This window comes from Phaseolus vulgaris, chromosome 1 (assembly GCF_000499845.2).
Source record: "Phaseolus vulgaris cultivar G19833 chromosome 1, P. vulgaris v2.0, whole genome shotgun sequence".
Lineage (NCBI taxonomy): Eukaryota > Viridiplantae > Streptophyta > Magnoliopsida > Fabales > Fabaceae > Phaseolus > Phaseolus vulgaris.
The window spans coordinates 40,110,128-40,132,254 of record NC_023759.2 but is presented as its reverse complement, the minus strand read 5'-3'; the positions used below and the strand labels follow the sequence as shown (position 1 = coordinate 40,132,254).

The 22,127-nt window shown below is 32.7% G+C and overlaps 1 protein-coding gene across 1 annotated transcript; it reads right to left on the bottom strand.

The window, feature by feature from the left end:
* Positions 1 to 8,002: 8,002 nt before the first annotated feature.
* LOC137814221 (ent-copalyl diphosphate synthase, chloroplastic-like) lies at positions 8,003 to 15,616 on the bottom strand. The gene is made up of 15 exons (XM_068616820.1): positions 15,374 to 15,616; positions 14,655 to 14,726; positions 14,458 to 14,549; positions 14,043 to 14,346; positions 13,773 to 13,956; positions 13,342 to 13,556; positions 12,822 to 12,942; positions 12,598 to 12,710; positions 12,248 to 12,474; positions 12,056 to 12,171; positions 10,805 to 10,903; positions 10,467 to 10,706; positions 9,774 to 9,897; positions 8,902 to 9,096; positions 8,003 to 8,324 (listed from the first exon to the last, which is right to left on the bottom strand). Exons 1-15 carry the CDS (start codon positions 15,507 to 15,509, stop codon positions 8,118 to 8,120), a joined length of 2,445 nt encoding a protein of 814 aa, XP_068472921.1. The 5' UTR covers positions 15,510 to 15,616; the 3' UTR covers positions 8,003 to 8,117.
* Positions 15,617 to 22,127: the final 6,511 nt, after the last annotated feature.

Below are 22,127 nucleotides of genomic sequence, written 5' to 3'. Positions count from 1 at the left end.
TTCGAGGAGATGCGTCCTCACAACGTAGTCAGGAATAAAATCAAATCGGCGTCGCTATGATCTGCAACGAGGATGAAGTGGAGAAAGCAGAGGGCGGAATGGGCAACGAGGCGGTTGGCCGTCATCGCGGAAAGGAAGGTGGAGCTATGGTGGAAGATGGCATCACACCAGAGAGAGTGCGGCACTTAAGAGCATTATGGGAGAAGGGGACCCTCACTGTTCAGCGACGGTGGAGATCGAAGGGGGGCTTGGGGTCTCTTCATCAAGGGAATAGTTACTCCACAAGGTTAAGTTCCAAAACTTACGCTATGTCAGATTCTGAAATTGTGGAATGCAACAATCGTCTTAGAAGGGAAGCCACTCAATCGGAAGCAACTAGGATCTGGGAAGTTGGAAAGCGTCTGGGGACAACCTGTTCTGGGGATGCAGGCATGTTAATTAAGGAAATGGAAACCTTGGAGGATAGGGACAACCAAGTTTTGAGAAATTTTATGGAGGGTGACAGAGGAGGTATCCCATGATAGTTATCAGTTTGAATATCATAGGGATGGGGGGGGGTGTGAAGGCTAAGTACCTTAGGAACATCATAGGTAAGGAGGGTGCGGAGTTTCTGTGTGTGCAAGAAACTAAATTAACTGAGTTTTCAGATAGCAGGTGTTTCTCTTTGTGGGGAGATAATAAGGTGGGATGGGTGCATAATGAAGGTGTGAATGGGGCTGGAAGCATATTATCTATGTGGCACAAGGAAGCCTTCCACTACGTGTCTCATATGGTAGGGAAAGGTTTTATTGCTATTGTGGGGGACCATGTTAAGTCAAACTGTTCCTGTATTATAATTAACCTCTATGCTGCTTGTAATCCGACTGAGAAGGTGGCTCTGTGGGAGGATGTGTCTGTTATCAGAAGTTTTCATTAGGATAAGGTGTGGTGTTGTTGTGGTGACTTTAATGTAGTCAGGTGTGCTACGGAAAGAAAAGGCTTTAGACGAAATGCAAGCAACAAAAAGGAAATCAGGGACTTTAATGAATTTATTGGAAGCAATTCTATGGAGGATTTGCCTCTAGTAGGTAAGAAGTTCACTTGGTTTAAGGCAGATGGGTTTGCAAAAAGTAGGCTGGATAGAATTCTGGTATCCGAAGAATGGCTACAAGTGTGGCCTATGAGCAAGCAATACATACAAACAAGGGAAGTTTCGGATCATTGTGCAATAGTAGTGAAATCATGGAGTAAAGATTGGGGGCCAAAACCTTTCAAGTCTATCGATGCATGGCTTTTGGAGCCCGGGTTTAAGGATCTGGTGAGGGGTAAATGGGGTTCTTATGAGGTGTAGGGCGACAATATAACAAAAGTCAAAGAGAAACTCAAACTTCTAAAGCTGGATCTTAAAGAGTGGAATAGGAGGGTGTTTGGGAATCTTGAGGTTGAAAAGCGCAGGATATTGAAGGAGATTGAGGATATTGATGTCAAGGATGGTGTATCTGACTTGGTGGAGGGAGAAAAGTTGAGAAGATTGGAACTTGTAAGCCAGCAACAATTGGTAGAGAAAAACATGGAATCCCTTTATAGGCAAAAAGCCAGGTCCAACTGGTTCAAATTTGGGGACTCTAATTCTAAATTCTATCACACTACTATCAGATGGAGAAGAATCAAGAATGAAGTTAAAGGAGTTGAACTAAATAATCAATGGCGTGAGGAACCGGAGGCAGTACGAAGGGAAGTAAAGCGAGTGTTTGAGGAGAGATTTAAGGTCACCCCTGATTTAGGAGTGAGGCTTGGAGCTGTGGAATTCAGATATCTTCCTGAAGAGGTAAGCCTGAGAATGATTGAGGTGTTCTCCAAGGAGGAAGTCAGGGAGGCAGTGTGGAATTGCGAGGGGACTAAGAGCCCAGGCCCAAATGGGTTTAATTTCAATTTTATTAAAGCTAATTGGGAGACCCTAAAGGAAGATGTTATGGGAGCAGTGCATAGTTTTCATGAGACAGGGATCTTGCCGAAGGGGTGTAACGCATCCTTTATTGCTCTAGTCCCAAAGGTAAAGGATCCAACTACAATTGATCAGTACAGACCTATCTCTCTTGTGGGAGCTGTGTATAAGATTATATCCAAGGTCATGTCGAATCGGATCAAAATTGTTCTACCTATGGTCATTGACGAAAACCAATCAGCGTTCATGAAAGGAAGGGGGCTGCTAGAGAGTGTTCTGGTGGCTAATGAGGTGATTGAAGACGTACGAAGAAGGAGGAGGAGGGGTGTGTTCTTGAAGGTGGATTTCGAAAAGGCATATGACTCGGTCAGGTGGAGTTTTCTGCTGGATATGTTAAATAGGCTGGGGTTTCATGAGAGATGGATCAAGTGGGTGCAAGGCTGCTTAGAATCAGCAACAATTTCTATTTTGGTCAATGGATGTCCGACAGAGGAGTTTAGACCGACTAGGGGTTTGAGGCAAGGGGATCCCATGGCTCCGTTCCTGTTTCTTGTTGTGGCGGAAGGTTTGGCGGGCCTAGTACGTTCAGCGTCTAAGGAAAACCTTTTAAGTGGAGTGAAAGTGGGGAGAAATGAGATAGAGTGTAGCATGCTGCAATTTGCGGACGACACACTCTTTATGTGTGAAGACTCTTTCTCTAATGTGTTTACCATTAAGGCAATTCTTAGGATGTTCGAGCTGGCATCTGGACTCAAGGTAAACTTCCATAAATCTAAGTTGGCAGGTATCAAGGTTGGCAGGAGCTCGCTAGAAACCTATGCAAGATGTCTCAATTGTGGAATAATGCAGGTTCCTTTCAAGTACTTGGGTTTAAAAGTAGGTGGGAATCCTAGGAGAACACAATTCTGGGAGCCAGTGGTGGAAAAAGTTAAAGCTAGACTTAGTGCTTGGAAAGGGAAATGCTTGTCACTAGCAGGTAGAGTTTGCTTAGTTAAATCGGTCCTAACATCTGTTCCTCTGTTCTACTTGTCCCTATTTAAAGCGCCAGTGTCAGTATGTAAGGGGCTTCAATCGAGAATGCTTGCTTGCTGGCTAGCGCTATAGCTTTCTTTTTATGTTAAACGTCTGATTGCAAGTATTCAGAGGAGGTTTGTATGGGCATGGGGGGCGGAAAATAAACGTATTTCGTGGGTGAGCTGGGGTACTGTGTGCAAGCCAAAGGAGGAAGGGGGTTTAGGAGTTAAGGATGTTAGAACGTTTAACTATGCTTTATTAGCAAAATGGAAATGGAGGATGCTGACTGAGGAAGAAGGGAAATGGAAAGAGATACTTCTTTCTAAGTATGACAGGGAGGGAGCAGGACATGAAGTGTCTAACAATTACTACTCCTGGTGGTGGAAAGACCTATCTAGGGTTACTGGTGAGGGGGAGGGGACAGGATGGTTCCACAAGTCGATAGGTTGGAGTGTTGGAGCAGGGGATAAGGTCAGGTTCTGGGAAGATGTTTGGTTGGAGAACAGCGAGCTCAAAGTGCTGTTTCCTAGGTTGTATTCGGTTTCGCTGGACCAAGGTAAGGTGCTGGGAGAAATGGGTGTTTGGGAGGACAATGGGTGGAGCTGGAGGCTAAGGTGGAGAAGGTCCAAGTTCGCATGGGAAAGTGTGATGGAGGAAGAGTTGCTTAGCCTTATTATGATAAAGACCCCGCGCAAAGATAGAAAGGATGTTTTGATATGGAATGGAGAACAAGATGGTGAGTATTCTGTGAAGTCCGCTTACTCTTTTTTGTGCAGTCTAGCAAATAATGAAGTGCAGGACACTTTTTCTTCACTCTGGCAAGCTATAGCTGCCCCTAAAGCGCTGTATACAGCTTGGAGAATCTTGATTGAGAGACTTCCAACCTATGACAATTTGATCCGGAGAGGATTGGCTGTAAGCTCTTCCCTGTGTGTGTGTTCTGCAAGGAAACGCAAGAAACAGCACAACACTTCTTTATAGAATGTGCCTATGCACAGAGGGTATGGATCCTTTGTTTCAGATGGTTTGGCATAACACTGGTGCAGCATAAGGATATTGTAATACACTTCGAGAGTTTCTATCTGCCCCATCTGAGTGTTAAACAGAATCAGATTTGGAAGGGTGTTTGGGTTGCTATTGTTAGAAGTATGTGGGACCAAAGAAATTTGGTGGTGTTCAAGCAGGGGACAGCTGATGTAGAAGAGATTGTTCACATAGCCCAACTGTCAGTGTGGCTCAAGCTGAAGTTTGGGACAAAATCCTTCAACTATGCCTTTTCGAATTGGATTCTAAATCCAGATGTGTGCATGCAAAGCTGCTAGTAGGAAGGGGACAGCTGATGTAGAAGAGATTGTTCACATAGCCCAACTGTCAGGGTGGCTCAAGCTGAAGTTTGGGACAAACTCATGCTTTTTTGGACTAGGTTCTAAATCCAGGTGTGAGCATGCAAAGCTGCTAGATGGAAGGTAAGGGCCTGTATACTGATCTTTGAGTTGCAGGTTTTGGTTGAAGGTATGCAGACTTCATACCAGTTTGGAGTTCGGGTGCAGCTCAAGTCTGATTTATGCAGCTGGTCATGCCAGTGGTACTATCTGTGGGGGGGATGAGCAGGGGTGCGGTTGACGTCTGGGGGATGAAGGGGACGGTTGTTGTCAGGACACGCAGCTTTAATGGGTGCTGGTAGGATGTGCTATGCTGGTTTGGGTGATTCTGTTAGGGGCTATGTGTTGTATGCTTTGCAGGTTTGGTGACCCTGTTAACGGGTGCTGTTAAGATGTGCTTTGCGTGCAGCCCCCACGAATATCAAGTGTATCTGATGGTAGTGCGACAACTCAAGGAAGCTGAAGCCTAAGTCCATCTGGGGTTTGGGCATGCTGTTCGGAGGGCATATTTGAAGATGAGGTGTCCAAGGAATAGACTTAGGATGAAGGAGGAATATGTGTTGCTGGATCGTGTTTGCTTTGGCCAAAACAACCTCAAGCTGCACATGCTTAAGGTTGTGCATTGAGGGTAGGGTCTACAGATGTAACCCAAATGGCCAATTCTGCTTCTGAAGATCATTACCACTGTGCTGTAGTATTGAAGTAAGAACACCTTGGGGTCTGCTGATAATAATGATTGGGACTACCGTGGTTTTTTGGTCTTAAACAAGAGGTAGATAGATTTTCATGGGTTAAAGGGACGGGAGGGAGATGCTTTTAATATATGCAGCAGTATGTTTTCTGTTGGTGTTTGTGTTGTACAATTGTTCAATTTTTTTCTGGTTTGGGAAGCCTCTGTAGTTTATGGTCTGTTGTGTTAAGTGCCCCCTAACTATGATTTGTATTGTTGTTTGTTTAAACTATGAGGGTATTATGTTTAAGGGTTGAGACACCCCTTAAGTGTCTCTTTTTATTCTATTAATTTATTGCTGATAAAAAAAAAATATGGATAGATATGGACTTAGATATCTGGAATGAACTATAGATAAGAATATTTCATAGTATATAAATAGGTGCAACCTCACCTAATAAACCAATTTTATAAGGTTGAGTTAGGCTTAAAATCCACTTCTTAAGATGGTATTAGAGTCATTTAAAGTCTATCCTAGCGAGACTTTGTTGGGCTTAGCAGGTCACCCGCTATCGGGCCGCTATCAAATCATCCATAAATATATAGTGTCACGTAAGAGTTGGAGGGTCTCGGTGTGAGGGGGGTATTGGAGATCTCACATCGACTAAAGATAATAACATTTCATAGTATATAATTGGGTGCAAACCTCACCTTATAAGCCGATTTTATAAGGTTGAGTTAAGCTTAAAGTTCATTTCCTAAGATAACATAAAACAAAATAATTTTAGTCAAAATTAAAGCATAAACTTACTTCTCATCATGCTTATTAAATTTGCATCATTCTTATCTTAACAAATGTTGATTAGGAGAAAACATTAACAATAAAGTGAAAATAACTATAAAAAAATAACTATATTAAAGTTATTGTTCATCTAACCTTAACTATAAGATGAAACAATTATAATTGGAGTAATGAAAATGATAATGCCCAATAATAATATCACTAAATCTTTGAACTCTTTTTTAATGGTTGAATATTTTTAAGATAAGATGTAACATAAAAAAAAGTATAAAAAAAACACATAATTTTAGAACATGATTAGAATACGGGTTGGATCACCTCAAGTGATACCTTTTATTTATTACATTCTTATTGTTGATCAAAATATACGATAAAAAAATATTAAAACTAAGATAAATGATGTAATAAAATTGAATGAATTACTCCAACATAATAATTTTGTCTCTCATAGGTTAAACATCTTGAACAATATAAAATTATAAAAGTAAAACATAAAAAAGAAATTGAATTGTGTAATTTTAAAAACTTTTTTCACAATAATGAAATTAGATAACATTATAAATGTAAAGCATAAAGAGGCTGAATTTTCTAATCTTCACAAAAATCATATTAGGTATAATGTTGTCATCTATAAAAAAAAAAATTAAAACACTTTTCAGTCTCACTTAAAACATGTATTTTTTTTTAGTGGAAGAGGAGATAGTTTAGACTACGATTACTTACAACAAATTCCAATTTTTGTTTTCATACTCATATTCTTTATTAGCCCATGAAAACATTTGGCAATACAAAATTATATCCATCACAACTCTAAACATTTTACCCTCCTTTACTTTGTTAGATAAAATATCCAACAAAGTTTAGTATTATCAATTGTAACATTTTCCTTATATAAAGTTCTTGTGTCAATCATTCATATCTTTCTATAATAGAATACTATTTTTGTTAGTTAAACATCAAAACAAATGCAATCCTTCATTCTCTTATTTGAACTTATTCTCCAACCTCAAAATATCTTGTATTATTATCATGATTGTTATGTTAAAAAGGCAACTTAGTGTCCCAAACCAATGTATTATTTTATAATTTGGTTTCTCTAATGTTAAAATTTATAAGAAAATGAAAAAAAAATATTGTATAAAAGTTTGTTTTTAAACATTTACCAATATTTGACTGTGATGGTTGGGATATTAATTGGCATAGGTTAACTGCAACTTTTGTTTTGTGGGTCATTATAGTTTCTAACAGAACCAAATATGCAATTAAGTCAAACTACTATCATATAATACATGGACATATCACATCATATAGTATTACATTAGTAAAATTTATGAAATCTGTCATAAAATATTATTGGAGAATCAAAATAGTATAATTACAATAAACAAAAGATATCTAATTGATACAATTAAAATAAATAAAAAACTAAAACTTGCACAATTATATTACTTGATGACCAAAATTAGAATTAGGTCAAGTTAATAAATATCAAATTTATAATTATACAATATTATTCATTTGAAAATTGTTATTTTTATATAAGTATTACCTTGTAATAAAGGCTGTATTAATATATTATTTTCAAAATTTTATTTAAATACATTTGTTATTCTTGAGTTGCTTCATTCTTATTTTATATTTTTTAAATTATAAAAATGATATCTTTTGCCTTATCGATGGAAAATTGTGTAGATAGAAAACACTATTTTCAATTAAATATAGAGATTGAAAAAAAGAATTGAACATGAACTAAAATTAAAAAATATTAAAAATTGTTGGATTTGAAAAAAAAAGGTTTTCAATTTTTTTTACTTTAAATTATTATAATAATATTTTTTTATGTTTGTCTTGAAATATTTATAGAAAAATTATTGAGAGTAATTTTAAAATTATTTTTATTGTGTTTCAATGAAAATATTTAAAAGTAGAAAGTGAAAGAAAATATAAAATGATAACTTTGAAATTATAAATAATTTTTTCTTAAAATAAATAATATATCTTCAAATAACTAAACACAGTGTATATTTATACTTTTAATAAATGCATAACACGAGAATAATATAATTTAAATAAATTATATTAGTAGACAAGTTTTAATTTTAAATAATACGAAAATAAGTATTGAAAAATAAGATTTAACGAGGTGACAAACATAAATAGAATAGATCTTTGAGAGGCCAACCAATAATTATTAAAACCTAAAGAAGTACTTATATATGGAGCCGCAACAACTGAATCTTTTCCTTTCATTAGAACATGAGGGAATAAAAGTATTCACAATGATGGAGAAGTTCAGTAATTATTCTTCAAGAAATCAGATTTGATCTAAATAACTTTATCAAACAGAACTTTGGCAATGTGGAAGTTGGTGGTCCTTGAATCACAGAAAGCTGCGTAATAATAACTCTTGGCCACGGTAAGGAAAGTGTTCTTGATATTGAAGTCAATGCCAGATGGAGATTCTTGGAACACCAATTGCACCAGTTCTTGCATTTTTGACTCAACTTCTGGGGAGATAGTGCTCTCGAATTCCTGATAGATTTTATTCCAAAAAATTAGTCTTACTAAAAAATCCAGAATTTTAATTTTTGCATACATATGCATATAGAATATTACTTTAAAAAACAGATTACAATGGAATCCTAACCTGAATATGGTGCATAGTACACTACTGCACTAAACTACGCAAAGTCTTATGTTGGGTGCTATTCAAATAAATAACATATTCAATTATGCAATAAAGAAATGGTCTATGCATTCTGTTCACGGGTCTCAATTATGATTAATTTTTAGAAAACCAAATCGCGTGCAGCGCAGGGCCCAATTTGCCACTGGAGCGATTTTTCTTTAATATATTTTTCTTTTTGCTGTCGTAAACCCTTTTCCTTAAAGCTGCAGAGTTCACTTTCGTAGTAACAATAATCCAAACTATGCAGCTTTTTAGGTACACTAGAAGATCATATGAATAACACTAGCATGTTCTTTTATGCTCAGGGGAAAGTGGAGAAGGTAAAAAAATGCATTAAGGGAATGAAGCCAAAAGATGAAGGTTTGGAAAGTAGGTAGCATTTGTCCTAGGATATGAAATAATGGTTGCTCTGTCACTGACCTTGTCCTTTTGATGACAATGGAGTGTATGACAGAGTGTGTTAGTGAGTTGAAGGAGAGTCTCATATTGAGGATTGAACATTTGATCCTCTGAAATCCAATGCCCGCCACACAGGTTTATTATCTGCGCCAAAAGCTCTCCTTGTCCTTCACATTTGTCTCCTTCGTTGTGCCAACTTGAAAGCCACTTTTCCCACTATAAAAACATCACACACAAAATAAATCAAAATGGTTAAGACATTGAAACCAGTACTATGATTTGGTGGTTGTAATGGTCAACTGATGTTGGATTCTCCATTTTTGTTTTGAATTCCAATTTTTAACCCATGATTCCTTTTCATTTGCTGAGAAATCATTATATTTGTGAGAAATGTCAAAGGTGACGGAGCCTCAACTGAACCGAATTCTGGTACAGTGCAGATTAACTGTTTACTTTTTACTTTTCAAAACCTGACAAAATTGTTTCAATGCTAACATCAAAAAATTTAAAACTGCTTTAATCACTTTGTCATATAGGATTGGAACTGCCACGCTAGGTCCACTAAAAAAGTTTACACCCTTACTTTCTTCATAGAGACCACATGAGATTTCATTTTATACATAAAAAAAATAAGAGAAGGGTATATATTTTGCAGGGTTGGAGGTGTAAATTCATTTGTCAAGAAAAACAAAGTTTGAGTGAAATATAAGAAACAAAACAACACCTTTTTCCAACAGAAATTTATGAGTGTCAGAACTGAGAGGATAAAGTACATAACCTTACTTGCATTTGTCTTACCAAATATTACATCACAGTATATATTAATCAAAAGAGAAATTCGTGATCAATGTTAAGACTGACAATATTTATTTAGTAAGAAATGGTGGACTCACACTGCGATGCATATCATATCCGATTTCATGACCATGAGAAACAATTATATCCCAGGATATTTGATCTATGGTGGCAACCAAAGTTTCAACGAGTCCATGTCCTGTTCTGTTCCTGTTCAGCCTCCTGAACATCCAAACACATAAAATGTTTAATTACTCGATAATAATAATTACCAATTTGGTGCATGAGCTCATATTAGATATTGAATTTCCATATACTGAAATAGATAGTTTAGATAATTAATTCGTTTTAGAATAAAAGTTGACAATGTGCAACTCCACCACTCTGGGTGGCCTAGGTATATTGTTGTCTACAAAATAATTGGTGAAGAAAGAAAGAGAAAAGTGTTACTATCACTTAGAAAGAAGAGAATTTCTATCACTTGTTAATGTTGATGTCAAGCTTAAATATGTCATCCTAACTTTCGTGACTTAAGTGTTAGAGTATTGGCATTCTCACCTTCATTTTCTTACTAGACCACACTCACTCTCTTTAATACTCACAGCTATTTGTATAAATTAGGCTAAATTAGATTATATATGTACATAAATAGGTCAAAAGAGGACATGGTATTGGTACATACATCTCTAAATGTCCATGACCAACCAAGTATCCAAGAGCAACTATTGTATAACCAAAACAAACATAAGACATGTTTCAATATTTATAGGAACTAGGAGCAGACAACTTACCAGCCAATGGAGTAGTCTGGCCTGCTAATGCAGTCACTGAATTTTTTCATGAAAGTTTTCTTCATTTCTGCATCCGTAACATAGGATGTTATGGTCTCAAGTAAGACCATGGTTTTGGCCCAAGCAAGCCTCACATGTGACTTTTCAGGCTCAAATATGCTCGCTGTTGCTAGAAAATAAGCCAACAGAAGAGTTCTTCTGTTCATTCCAAACTCTACCAATCTAGATTCTGAGTACCACCTGATACAAATATAATCAAAATATGACAGTAAATTACATTATAGGAAGAATGATGAAGTTGATTGAAGCATTATAGTGGAATGGTTAGTTGTTCCTACTTCTGCATTTTCCCCCACTCTATTAGATGCAGTGCCTGACAATTGTTGTAATCTAATTTAGCAAGCTCCAGATACTTGTTGTTGTTCACATAGGGCATCCTGTATCCAAAAAGTAGTTAGGGAACATTTTAATTAAACACTTCTATAATAAACCCTAATTATATAAAGAATATTATGTTATCCTTTTGAATACAAGAAACCCTAATTTGCAGGTTTTAATTAAATACTTATGTAATAAAATATAACTGTTCAATTTATTTGATAAAAACTTAAAAACTTTAAACTTCATTTTACAAGCTGTTGCAGGAGTATTTAGCAAGGAAAAAAAAGGTTAGCATGTGCAAAAGAGGAAAATTAACGAGTCTTATAATCTGTCTAATCTTATCTTCTTCATGTTTTTATTTATTTATGTGATGACAGTGTTATGTGTGATTGTGCATAGTTAAATATAATAATAATAGTAATAAGTATTGTTTTAGAAAAAATTGTCCATCGTTAATATTATTAGATATATCAATAAAAATAATTAACTTTCTATATCATAAAAGTTAAAACAATATTTATTTTAGTTTTGTATAATATACTTATTATAGGACAACGAAAATAGAATAAAAGTTTTATGTGAAAGTGTTAGAAAATATTATTGAATTATTGTGAGACTTAAACTTCTTGGAGTAGTGAGTCCAAATTCAAAAGCGCATAGGCAAAAACGTTATTTGTGGATGCAACTGGGGTTTTTTTTTATTATGATATCCATTTGTCTCAATATAAAGAAATTGATGATCCAACAACCAACGACATTATAAAAGGAGAGTCGCTATCATTATTTTATGCTAATTATAGAAGTGATAAATGACAAATAATTTTATACTATTACTTTTTATAAGGAATTTTTTTTATAAATTATATAAAATTGTTTTCTGTCATCAACTTTCCTTGACCAGAAGCAACAATAATTATCTTTATATTTTTAAATATTCATAAGTTTAATTAACACTAATATAATATAACATAATACAGTAACAGCAAAAAAACAAAAGATTATAATAAAGAGGATAATTTTTTTGTTAGTTATTATAAAATTGAAGAAACACGTCATTCATGAAAATTTTAATCATATGACGGTTCAAAATTATTTTATATTAAATTAGTTTACTTTTATAAGTATTATTAAGAGAAGAGAATGGAGAAAAAAAAAAGGAAGAAATGTTGTTTGGGAAATGAAAGAATGAAGGAAAGTGGGAAGTGTACCTATAAAGGGTCTTGCCTATCCAGACGTCACCCTCACCCCCATATTGATCAATGTAAAATCTTGTCTCCACTCGAGGCAAACTTGCGTACCATGGCCCGTCCAATGCGTATGTCACCTAACCAAAATCACAATCTTAACTTCATTGTTACTAAATCAAACTTCATTACTCCAATCAGTATCATTTATTTTACCTCTTCTGCTAAGTTTTTCATTATGATCCATTTATCTACTAGCTCATTTGCTTCTCTCTTCGCACTCAAAAATTTTGCAGAAAACTTCTTCCCATCTTCTAGAATCTTCTCTCCCGGGAACATTACTTGACATGCCCTTAACAGATTGAACATTCCTGTCACAGCTTGTGTCGATTGCCCGCTAAAACAGAAAAACTCACCGTTCCTCTCAAAGTGCTTGAACACATCTGTCAGATATCAAAATCACTTCAATTAAATAATATGATTTTTTAATAAAATAGTTTTTCTATTGTAAAATATTTTTTCATATTCTGGATAGTGTACTTAAACTAATTATCCATTTTACTTACCGGCTGAAACATGGTGGCCATGTAATCTCAGTAATCTGAACCCCATTGCAGTGTCATCAATGTCTTGAACTTCTGAATTTCTTGCCCAACAAATACCCTTTTCGGTCCAATATCTGATTTCATGTATAAATTAGAATTGCAGACCTCTGTTTCATGGTTGTTAATTGGTTTTGGAAGTGTTTTATAAAATATTAAACTGAGGGTGGTGAGCATTATCAAATTACCTATGAACATAGCTCATACAGTCTTTGATCTCTTGCTGAAAATACCGAGATATTCCTAGGCGTTCCAGCCTATCAACCACCCAAATATGTTCAAACAAATCCACTGGATACACGTTTGGAACTGGTACATAGGAAGAAACCAGATTAGTCAAGAAAGGTGGGAATGAAGATTGAACTGCAACCCACATTGGTGTAAACAATCTTAAAGTAAATTATAAAGAAAGATAGAAGGATCATATTATATAAAATAGAGGGAGGTTTTAAATTATGACCACAAGATAAACATGTCAGGTTTGTCTATTAGATGACTACAATGCAATGCGGTCAAAATGTCCGACTGGTGGTCCCGGAGACTCCAAAAGAATTCCATGTTAGCAGATAAAATTGAAACAAGAATTTGTTTAAAAGTTTGGTAGGATATGTATACAATAAAAAGAAAAGAAAAGAGAGAAGTGAAAGAAAAATGTGATGAGGAAGAGGTAGGTAAATGATGTGTGGAAAGGGAAAAATGAGAATTTACCTCCCCCATTGAACTTCTTGACCATTTGATTCAAGTAATTGTAGCAATTTTGATCTTTGGTTTGCATGAGAGCAAAAGCGGTGGAGGACGGAGAAAACAAGAAAGACCCGTCTTGAGATTGCAGTTTCAGAAGTGATTTCCAGTCCAAGTCTGACATCCCTTCCAAGCTATGAAGCAGACTTGTGGGCACTTTATGCATCATCTCTCTTGGTATTCTATCCCCACACCAAGGCCCACACAATAATGACACACATGTTAAAGAGAGTTTTTTGCAGTACTTATTATAAATTAAAAAACTTATGACTCTTATATTTGTATACTTTCCCAGAAAAAAGAGTTGCAAGATAAGGTTGCTTTGAATCTATTATCAAACTAGACATGGGCACGTACCAGCTTGCTGGCAAGCATAATCATGACCACAACTATGGTACCTTGTGAGTTTTACGTTTCTCATTGCAAAGATTTTGTTCAGGATAGGAGAATTGTCTGGCACTTCGATGTTCAACCCACGAGCCATGTCAAGAAGTGATGGGAAAGCTACTTCAAACCCAATTGGCATATGCTCCACATTCTCATTCTCAAGCTTGCTAAGATTCTCGTTAAAAAATGTCATTCCTGTGTAACATTAATCAAACTTGTTACTAATTAGGATCTATTAAGTCAGAGAGTGTAATATTCATAATTCAATATTATATTACTACCTTTCTCACACTTTTCAGGATGTATATTCCATGATTTTAATGCAATAACACAAGCCAACGTGTTTAAGATCCGATCATGTGCTGAAAACAACTCATTATCTCCCCATGATCCATCCTGAAGTTGATTTTTTGCTATCCATTCTAGACTCGCCGGAAATTGAGGAGTGCCACTTCCATGGATATCTTCTATCAGAGCAACCCAAGCAGTGTCATAAGCAGACACAGTTATCTCTCCATCTTCCAATGAACCCAATATTGATTTGATACTGTCCACTCGTTTCTTGATGTCTTTTGCCACCAAAACCTTCTTTCAACAATGTTGTATTTGCAAAAACAAAATCGCATATGCAAAAAGAATAATTAAAAAATGTCATCAAGAAAGGCACAAAACAGAGAAGTGAGAAAGTTAAAGCACCCCAGTGTCTTGCTCCTCTTCTATGTCATCCTCCACATTAATCTCGCGCATCTTTAACATTGCAAGACTACCTTGAAATATGTCTGAATATTCTGCATAACCAACAACATAACATTGGTTTAACCAGCTTTACAAAAAGTAATTAATATTAAACTGTTTGATTAAACTAAAAAATTAATTAAGAAACTCAATCATACCTTGCGTTCGTGGTTTGGATATAGCTCTGCATCTTATCTCTTGTTTTTCGTTAGTATTAGAGGACACAGAACCTATATACAAAAGGAAACAAATCTTTCACTAAATCACTTTCGTGGATTGGAATTAAGTGCTATATTTCTTCAGCTTGCAGTGAAAAACTACTCCACTCTTCTTTTGATTCTTTTTATACTTTTTTTTTTATCTTTTGGGTGGATGAGCAGAAAACAAGAGAGAACTCATCTAGCAACTTCAGCCCGCTTGATAATGAAATCTTGAGCTGAAAGTTACAGAATCGAAACCTCTATGTTCTTAACGAAATTTATTAAAAAATATTAAGCTCCTATCAACACAGGAAGAAGCCATGCACATATGCCAGAAGAGAAGTATCACTAGTGAAAGAAAATAAGTACCGTTAAAAGAGAGTATAATATTGTAATAATTATTTGTTGAAGTTTATGCACCATTTGGCTTCTATAGTTTCCACAGGATAAGTTGAAACTATTTGGGCTTTCGCATTCTTAGGTAATAGAGCATGTTTTTCTGATCATCAGAAACTTACTATCTTAAAACAAAAAAAAAGAAAATCAGGCTAAGAAATTAGCAAAAAGATTATTGTTGTGGTGAAACAAGTTGAATCAGCAAGAGAAGGTGGTGCTTGAGAACCACCTGGTATAAGAAATGAATTGGAGAAATGATTTGATATACATAAGAGACTTACCAAGAGAGAATTTGGAGAAGTGAAGAAAAATAGAAGAAGAAGAAGAAGAAGAAGGATAAGAAGATGATGGAAGATGAAAATGGTCAGAATAAGAGAAAGAGGAAAGGTGGCAGTGGATGGAGAAGGGAGAAGCCATGGTGTGCTTGAGTTGATTCAAAAATATTTCTGTTTGGCTATGGAGAGAAAGGCAGAGTTTAAAAGGCAAAGGAGAGGCAAGCAGACAAATGGTTTCCCAGGAGATTCCCGCTAATGGTTGCATGGCATCATCTAAAAACTAAACAATGGGTACTCCTGTCCTTTTCCTATTACCATTTTTCTTCCCCACCCCCTCTATTTTTTCTAACTTCAACCCCCATTCTAATATTGTGCATGCATTACCACTTTAATTGTTATTCCAATCTTTTAATTGCCTTCCATAGTTTTCAATGGTTTAAAATTCACTTTGCTTTTTTTAACTTGGGAAATACATTTATTTTAAGTTCGTTTTTATTATAATCAAATTAGGATTCAACAACTAATAGTTTAATATCTATTTTTAATGTTGTGTAATATGTTTAGTTATAATATCCTATCAAACTACTGTTTATATTTTCTCTCTTCTTAATATTATTTTTCTTAAAGGCCCAATAATCATGTATAAACACATAAAAATATGATTTGATATTAATTTTACAATATTACTGTTCTTCAATATACCTTTTACAATAGACTTTTGTGTCTTCAATACCGTGCAAACTAATTCATAAGGATGATGGTATAATATTTACATTTACATTTATAAAATTAACTTAAATTTTTAATAATAATTAAGAAATTATTATCATATGTGTCTTTTAATGATGATTATATTAATAACTGTTGTTGCATGTACTTATAATTACAATTATTTTTTAAAATGTTATTATATATTTATACACTTTTTTCTGACATTTTTTTCATATATATATATATATATATATATATTTAACATTTTTGTTGTTTTTCATTCTTCTCTGTGTTTACTATTATGCTTATTTTCTTTTCTGTAGTCTTTTGCGTGGTATATCATCATTTGTACTCTGTGTCATCATTAGTCATATAAGTTGTATTATTCGTAGTACTTCTACTTCATATAAGTTTGTATTATTTGCAATAAAAACAAAAACACATTTGTTAATATACAATAACGGTCACAATCATCATCAAAAGCTTTTAATTTTCAATGAGAACTCCACCAATAATAATTTTTCAACCACTATTAAAGAAGTTTTAATCATCAATAAAATTAATTTATTATCTTAAAATAGGAATGAGGTGACAGACTACTTTTATTGTTAACACATTTCCTAAAGTAACTAATTCACTAGTTTTAAAATTTAATTTAATTTTATAAAACTAATTGATAATTTTTTTTTAATAATTTGATTTTTTTTTAACAATTACTCGTAGCCAAAAAAATGAGAAATGAGAAAGGCTAAAATAAAAATTGATGAGAGAGGAGATATGTAAGCACATATGATTGGTATAGTACTTGTGACAGAAATAAGGCATGGAAGGTGTCTAATCTGGGAGGTGCATATGCATTATTATGGCAGAAAATGGTACAGGAAGGACTAAGAGAAAAGTTAATTGTTTATTAGAGTTGGGGAAGTACGTAGAAAAGTTTTGTTGGTGAGATAAGAGAAGCATCAAATCTGTTGCTGGGGTAAATATTCCCGGTTATAGAGCAGCACTAGAAGCCGGAATGTTCACTGTCGGCTTCTCAATATCATAACTTCATCACCATCAGAATCTTATTGCTTTATATGCTGTCCTTATACTTCCTCAATAAAATACCCCTACTCCCTCACTCACTTGCTCACTAGTGCTCATGGATATTCATATCAAATTCTTCATACATTCAAACTTTTCTTTTTATTATTCTAAACAATTCTTATACACTTCACTTCAGATTAGACTAACTTTAAATAAAACTAATTCATCTATTTATATCTTTATGTAATATATATTAATGAAATTGTTTCAATTTTTACTTCACTCTCATGTGATGTGACTCTTTAATATATATGGAAGATGCCAACGATAAAGAATGAAAGTGACATTAAAAAGATTTTTAAATTCTCAAATCATTACTCTTAATCTAAACTTCTTATTTTATTTTAGATTAACAACTCAAATTAATTAAATCAACTCTTATTATAATACTATATTTTTCTCTCTTTCTATGAGTTATTAAAAAGAAAAAAGAATCAAGACATCCACAAATATTTATCACAGTATTCTTTAATAATATAATTGTAATATTTTTAAAATGTACTTAAATTTATGTTTGTCAATACACTTTTTAATATATATATATATATATATATATTAAAAAGAAAACGTTTTAGACAAGTTCTTATTATAATTCTAGTGAACTTAACAATTGTTGACAACCTAATCCTTGGAAAAAAGGCAAATATGAATGGTGTTGGAAATATAAAGAGAAATATTTGACTGTATTGAAAACTGAAACCACATGTGCGGAAAGTTGATATATTAAATGGTATAAGCTGCAAAAATCATTTTATAATATTTTTTATTTTTGACATTCTTTATTATTTAAACTGTTTTCCATACCTTTAAGTAAGTTTGTTTATGGTTTAGTGTTTATTAGTATTTGATATGTTGAATGAATTCTAATGTTTTGCAATTTTTTCACAACGTAATCCTTGGAAAAAGGCAATATTATTGGTGTTGGAAATTTAAAACAGAAATGTTTGACTGTATTGAAAACTGAAACCATTTGTGTTGAAAGTTGATACTATTAAATGGTAAAAGCTGCAAAAATCATTTTATAATATTTATTATTTAAACTCTGTTTTCCATACCTTTAAATAGGTTTAGTGTTTATTAGTATTTGATATGTTCGATGAATGTAAGATTATCTAAACTATTATAACCTAAAATAAATAATTTATCAAAAGATGAAGTGCTATCAAAGCATGTGAACTTCGTGCAGAGAGATATGACCAGGTTTTTCTTTTTCAAGACAAAAAAGCACATCCAACAAGCCAAGTATTAAGTATTGAGTGGCGGAATGCGAAAAAGATTAATAGATTATTTTACTCAAATTAATATATACAATATAATATAATATAATATAATATAATAAATATATATAAACTAATAAAATATACTTTTTTTAATTAAATGTTCCCAAAATACATATAAAGTAATAATTTTAAAAAAAAATCACTATTATCATGTTTAATATATGAAATTTCTATGTCTACTTGAAATATTAGTATAGGAGTGTCTATTATGATCAGAGCACAAAACAAGAGCAAACAAATCCTTTTTTAAACCAATCTTACCTTCCAATATATATAATAACTCACACATATTCATAGTCCACACATTCTCTTATTATTATAATAATAATAATAATCCATAACTACTATCATTCTCAAACTCAATATCACAATCAAAACTTGGTTTATAATTAAAGATTACAATTAATTCCCAATTGTATTTCTTATTATATTGGAGTAATTTGTCATACTTAATCTTTATTGAAAAATTTACATCAAATATGTTTCGAATATACATATTCCATGATAAAAAAAATGTATCACACTTCTCGTGTTAGGGTTGTTTAGGTATTATCTATTTCATAAAACTTGATACATTAATTTTTTTAGGTTTCCTCACCACATGCTATTTTAATCTTTATAACTTAAATTATTAATAAAACTAAAATATATTATTTCTTTAACCAGTTATTGTATTTAATAATATAACCAGAATAGGTCACAATACTTCCAAATATCCTCCTTTTATATATATACTCGTGTTCACAAATTATGTATAAATAATATTTATATCTAAAAATGTATGATTACTTATTAATTCTTAAAATTTAATTTCTATATCAATTAATTCTTAAAACTCACGTTTTTCTATAAATAATCAATTATATTAACTTCGAGTCAAACAAATAGGGAAAGGAAGACCAAACTTTAATAATTTATTATTTTAAATCTCTATCAATATGTTTTATTTATTTTTAAATCTCTCATTGACACAATCCAACACAATAAAAATTTTACAATTAGAAAAGCAAACAAAGACGTTTTTATTTGTTTTAGCACATGAAAAATGAATGGTAACGAAAGAGTAAGAAAAAAGTTAGTATATAATTTACATTTAACACGGTTAATTAAACTCTAATTTGATATTCCTACAAAGAACTATTTTAGGATAAATTTTCAATATAAAGTTCAATGAATAAAATATAAAGTTTAGTTATCAATAAAATAAAATTAAAGTTGATAGTATTCACTGATAAATGAGAGAAAAAAAATTAAAGAATGAAATAAAAATAAAATGTCTATTTATAAATAAAACAAAATTGAATAAAGTTTAGAGTGTGTTTTTTGAAATTAACAATGACCATCCTAAAGTTAGTTGGCCTAAAATTAGAACTCTCCTTTCTCTAGTCCCATCAAGAAAAGGTTAAATTGTCTGTTGTTGATTAGTCATGGATGCAGGGGATTAACCCTGTCAAAGTGCCCATCATTTCCCCAATCTTTTCATGCATTCATCTTCATAAGTGAATTCATCATCATAAGTGAATTCATCTTCATAAGTGAATTCCTTTTGATGAATCCAATACTTTCTTTGATTAGATGGTAATAAGATGATTCAAAATTACCTTCAAAAGTTGAACAAAATGGATACGTTAAGGAGATTTTTTTGGTCCACCATGAAAACCAAAGGAGATGCCGACAAGGTCCAAATAACAGAGGAAAACACTATGGAAGAACCAAAACAACCCAAGTTTGTGGATAGTGTCAAACTTTCACTAAGGAACACACTTAGTTCCCTCTTGTCGGCGTAGATCGTCTTCTTGGATGGCTATCAATTAACTTGGGCCTGCGTTAGGTGTTAAATCCAATCGCGCAAGAGTGTCAGGGTCCCATTCATCACTCAAGCTTCAAATTATAATCCCAACCTCTATTAAAATGCTAAAACATCTACCTAAGATTTTCTTTGATTTTATAGGCTAAAGGTAACAAAGTAATTATTACGTTAGATTTCATAAACTGTGTATGAAACCAGTACATGCATATAACTCTATATTCAAGTTGAAACATTGAACAATACAATCTTTTAAACTATTATTCTCAGTCCACCTTCTGATTTTTTCATTGAAAAGACAGTCTAAACTGATTTTTTAATGCTCTGAATTTGAAAAGTTTCTAGTCTTATCTTATTCCTTGACAACCGCAATTGCTTCTCTATTCAGAGAAAAGTTTTATACCCTTACGTTGAATAAGTTCCATAATGCGGAAACAAAGTACCCACTAAACAGTACTTGATTTTAACATGTTAATTACCTTTTAAGATGACAAGATTATGGTGAACAATACACATCTAAAATAAGCTGCATTTGTGCAATGAATCCCTCTAATATGTAAAACTAGTGCTAAATGTTATGAAAAGGATATATGAGAATTGGTATTTTATCTTATTCTTAAGTATTTTAAGTTTCAGTTTAATCAGTTTTATGATAATGTCATGTATAATCTTTGTGGTTGGTGAAATTCCTTTTTGGTATGAAAAAAGATCTGTTTTTAAGTGAGAACAACTTGTTGTGGTGTTTTCCCATCACCTCAGCAGAATCCATACACATTTAGACAAATCTCTTGCATGCATAATGCATTCAAATAATACTCAGCAATGTAATCTATTGATAGGTGAGGATGAGGTGATGATTTCAAGACCAATTGCATGCATTCACATAAACCAACAATAAAGCCGAGATGTTCCCACACCAGACTCAGACCTGTTTATTGTCAGAACCAACCATAATCACATTTTAGAGACAGGGTAACTAGGAATATTTTTTTATGTTATTTATATTTATTATTAGTAATAGCAAATAAATAAGAGAAGAAAAAAATTATGTATGCACATCTATTAATATTTATTAGTATATATTTCAAAATTAAAGACATTAATAAATTTGTACTCTTTTAAAAAATTATTAAATTCATCTTTAATTTGCTTATCACTATAACAAATCAATATAAAAAAAATTAATAATTCCATTATTTATACTCTCTAAATCAATATAATATTGATAGCGACCAATAAACAAAACAAAACACTGGTGATACTAAATTTTGTTTAAAGACGAAATGGAAAATAGAATACTTCAACAAGGAAAACTATAAAAGAAACATACTATTGTTTTTATAAGAAAACTATAATAAATAAATAAACAATCATTTTATAAAAAATAATAATTATCTGAAATTAAAAATATCATACTCTAAACAAATCTAAAAACTTAAAAGATGATGAGATAGTCAAACCCCTAAACTTAGATGTGCCTCCTCACTCTCTGAATCCCCAGAGTTGTCTTTAATGTGAGCTAAGTTTAATTGGTTAGTTCTTTGTGCTCCTTTAACTTTCTATTTTGCATGCATTAGATGGGATTTTATGAAAAAATGCAGGACCACACATTCTGGGAACACTCTCTGCACATAGATATAAATGAAATGTGAAAAAGATTCTATCTCAATTCTTATAATAATAATAATAATGTTTATATTTATTTTCAATTGATTTTAAAATCTAGTTTATAACTTGATAAATTTAAACTAAAAATATGAATAATTTCTAAGAGAATTCTCTATTAACTTGAGATGAAGTTGGACAATTATATATGTAATTTTAACAGTAAATTTGTCCCTTAAACTAAGCAAAAGGTCTGTAATGTAACACC

Coding starts and splice junctions, on each gene's coding strand:
- LOC137814221 (XM_068616820.1), bottom strand. CDS start 15,509: ATGGCTTCTCCCTTCTCCATCCACTGCCACCTTTCCTCTTTCTCTTAT. Junction 14,347..14,457: donor AAGAGGAGCAAGACACTGGG/GTGCTTTAACTT, acceptor TGTTGAAAGAAG/GTTTTGGTGGCAAAAGACAT. Junction 9,898..10,466: donor CCAGACTACTCCATTGGCTG/GTAAGTTGTCTG, acceptor TTGGATGTTCAG/GAGGCTGAACAGGAACAGAA.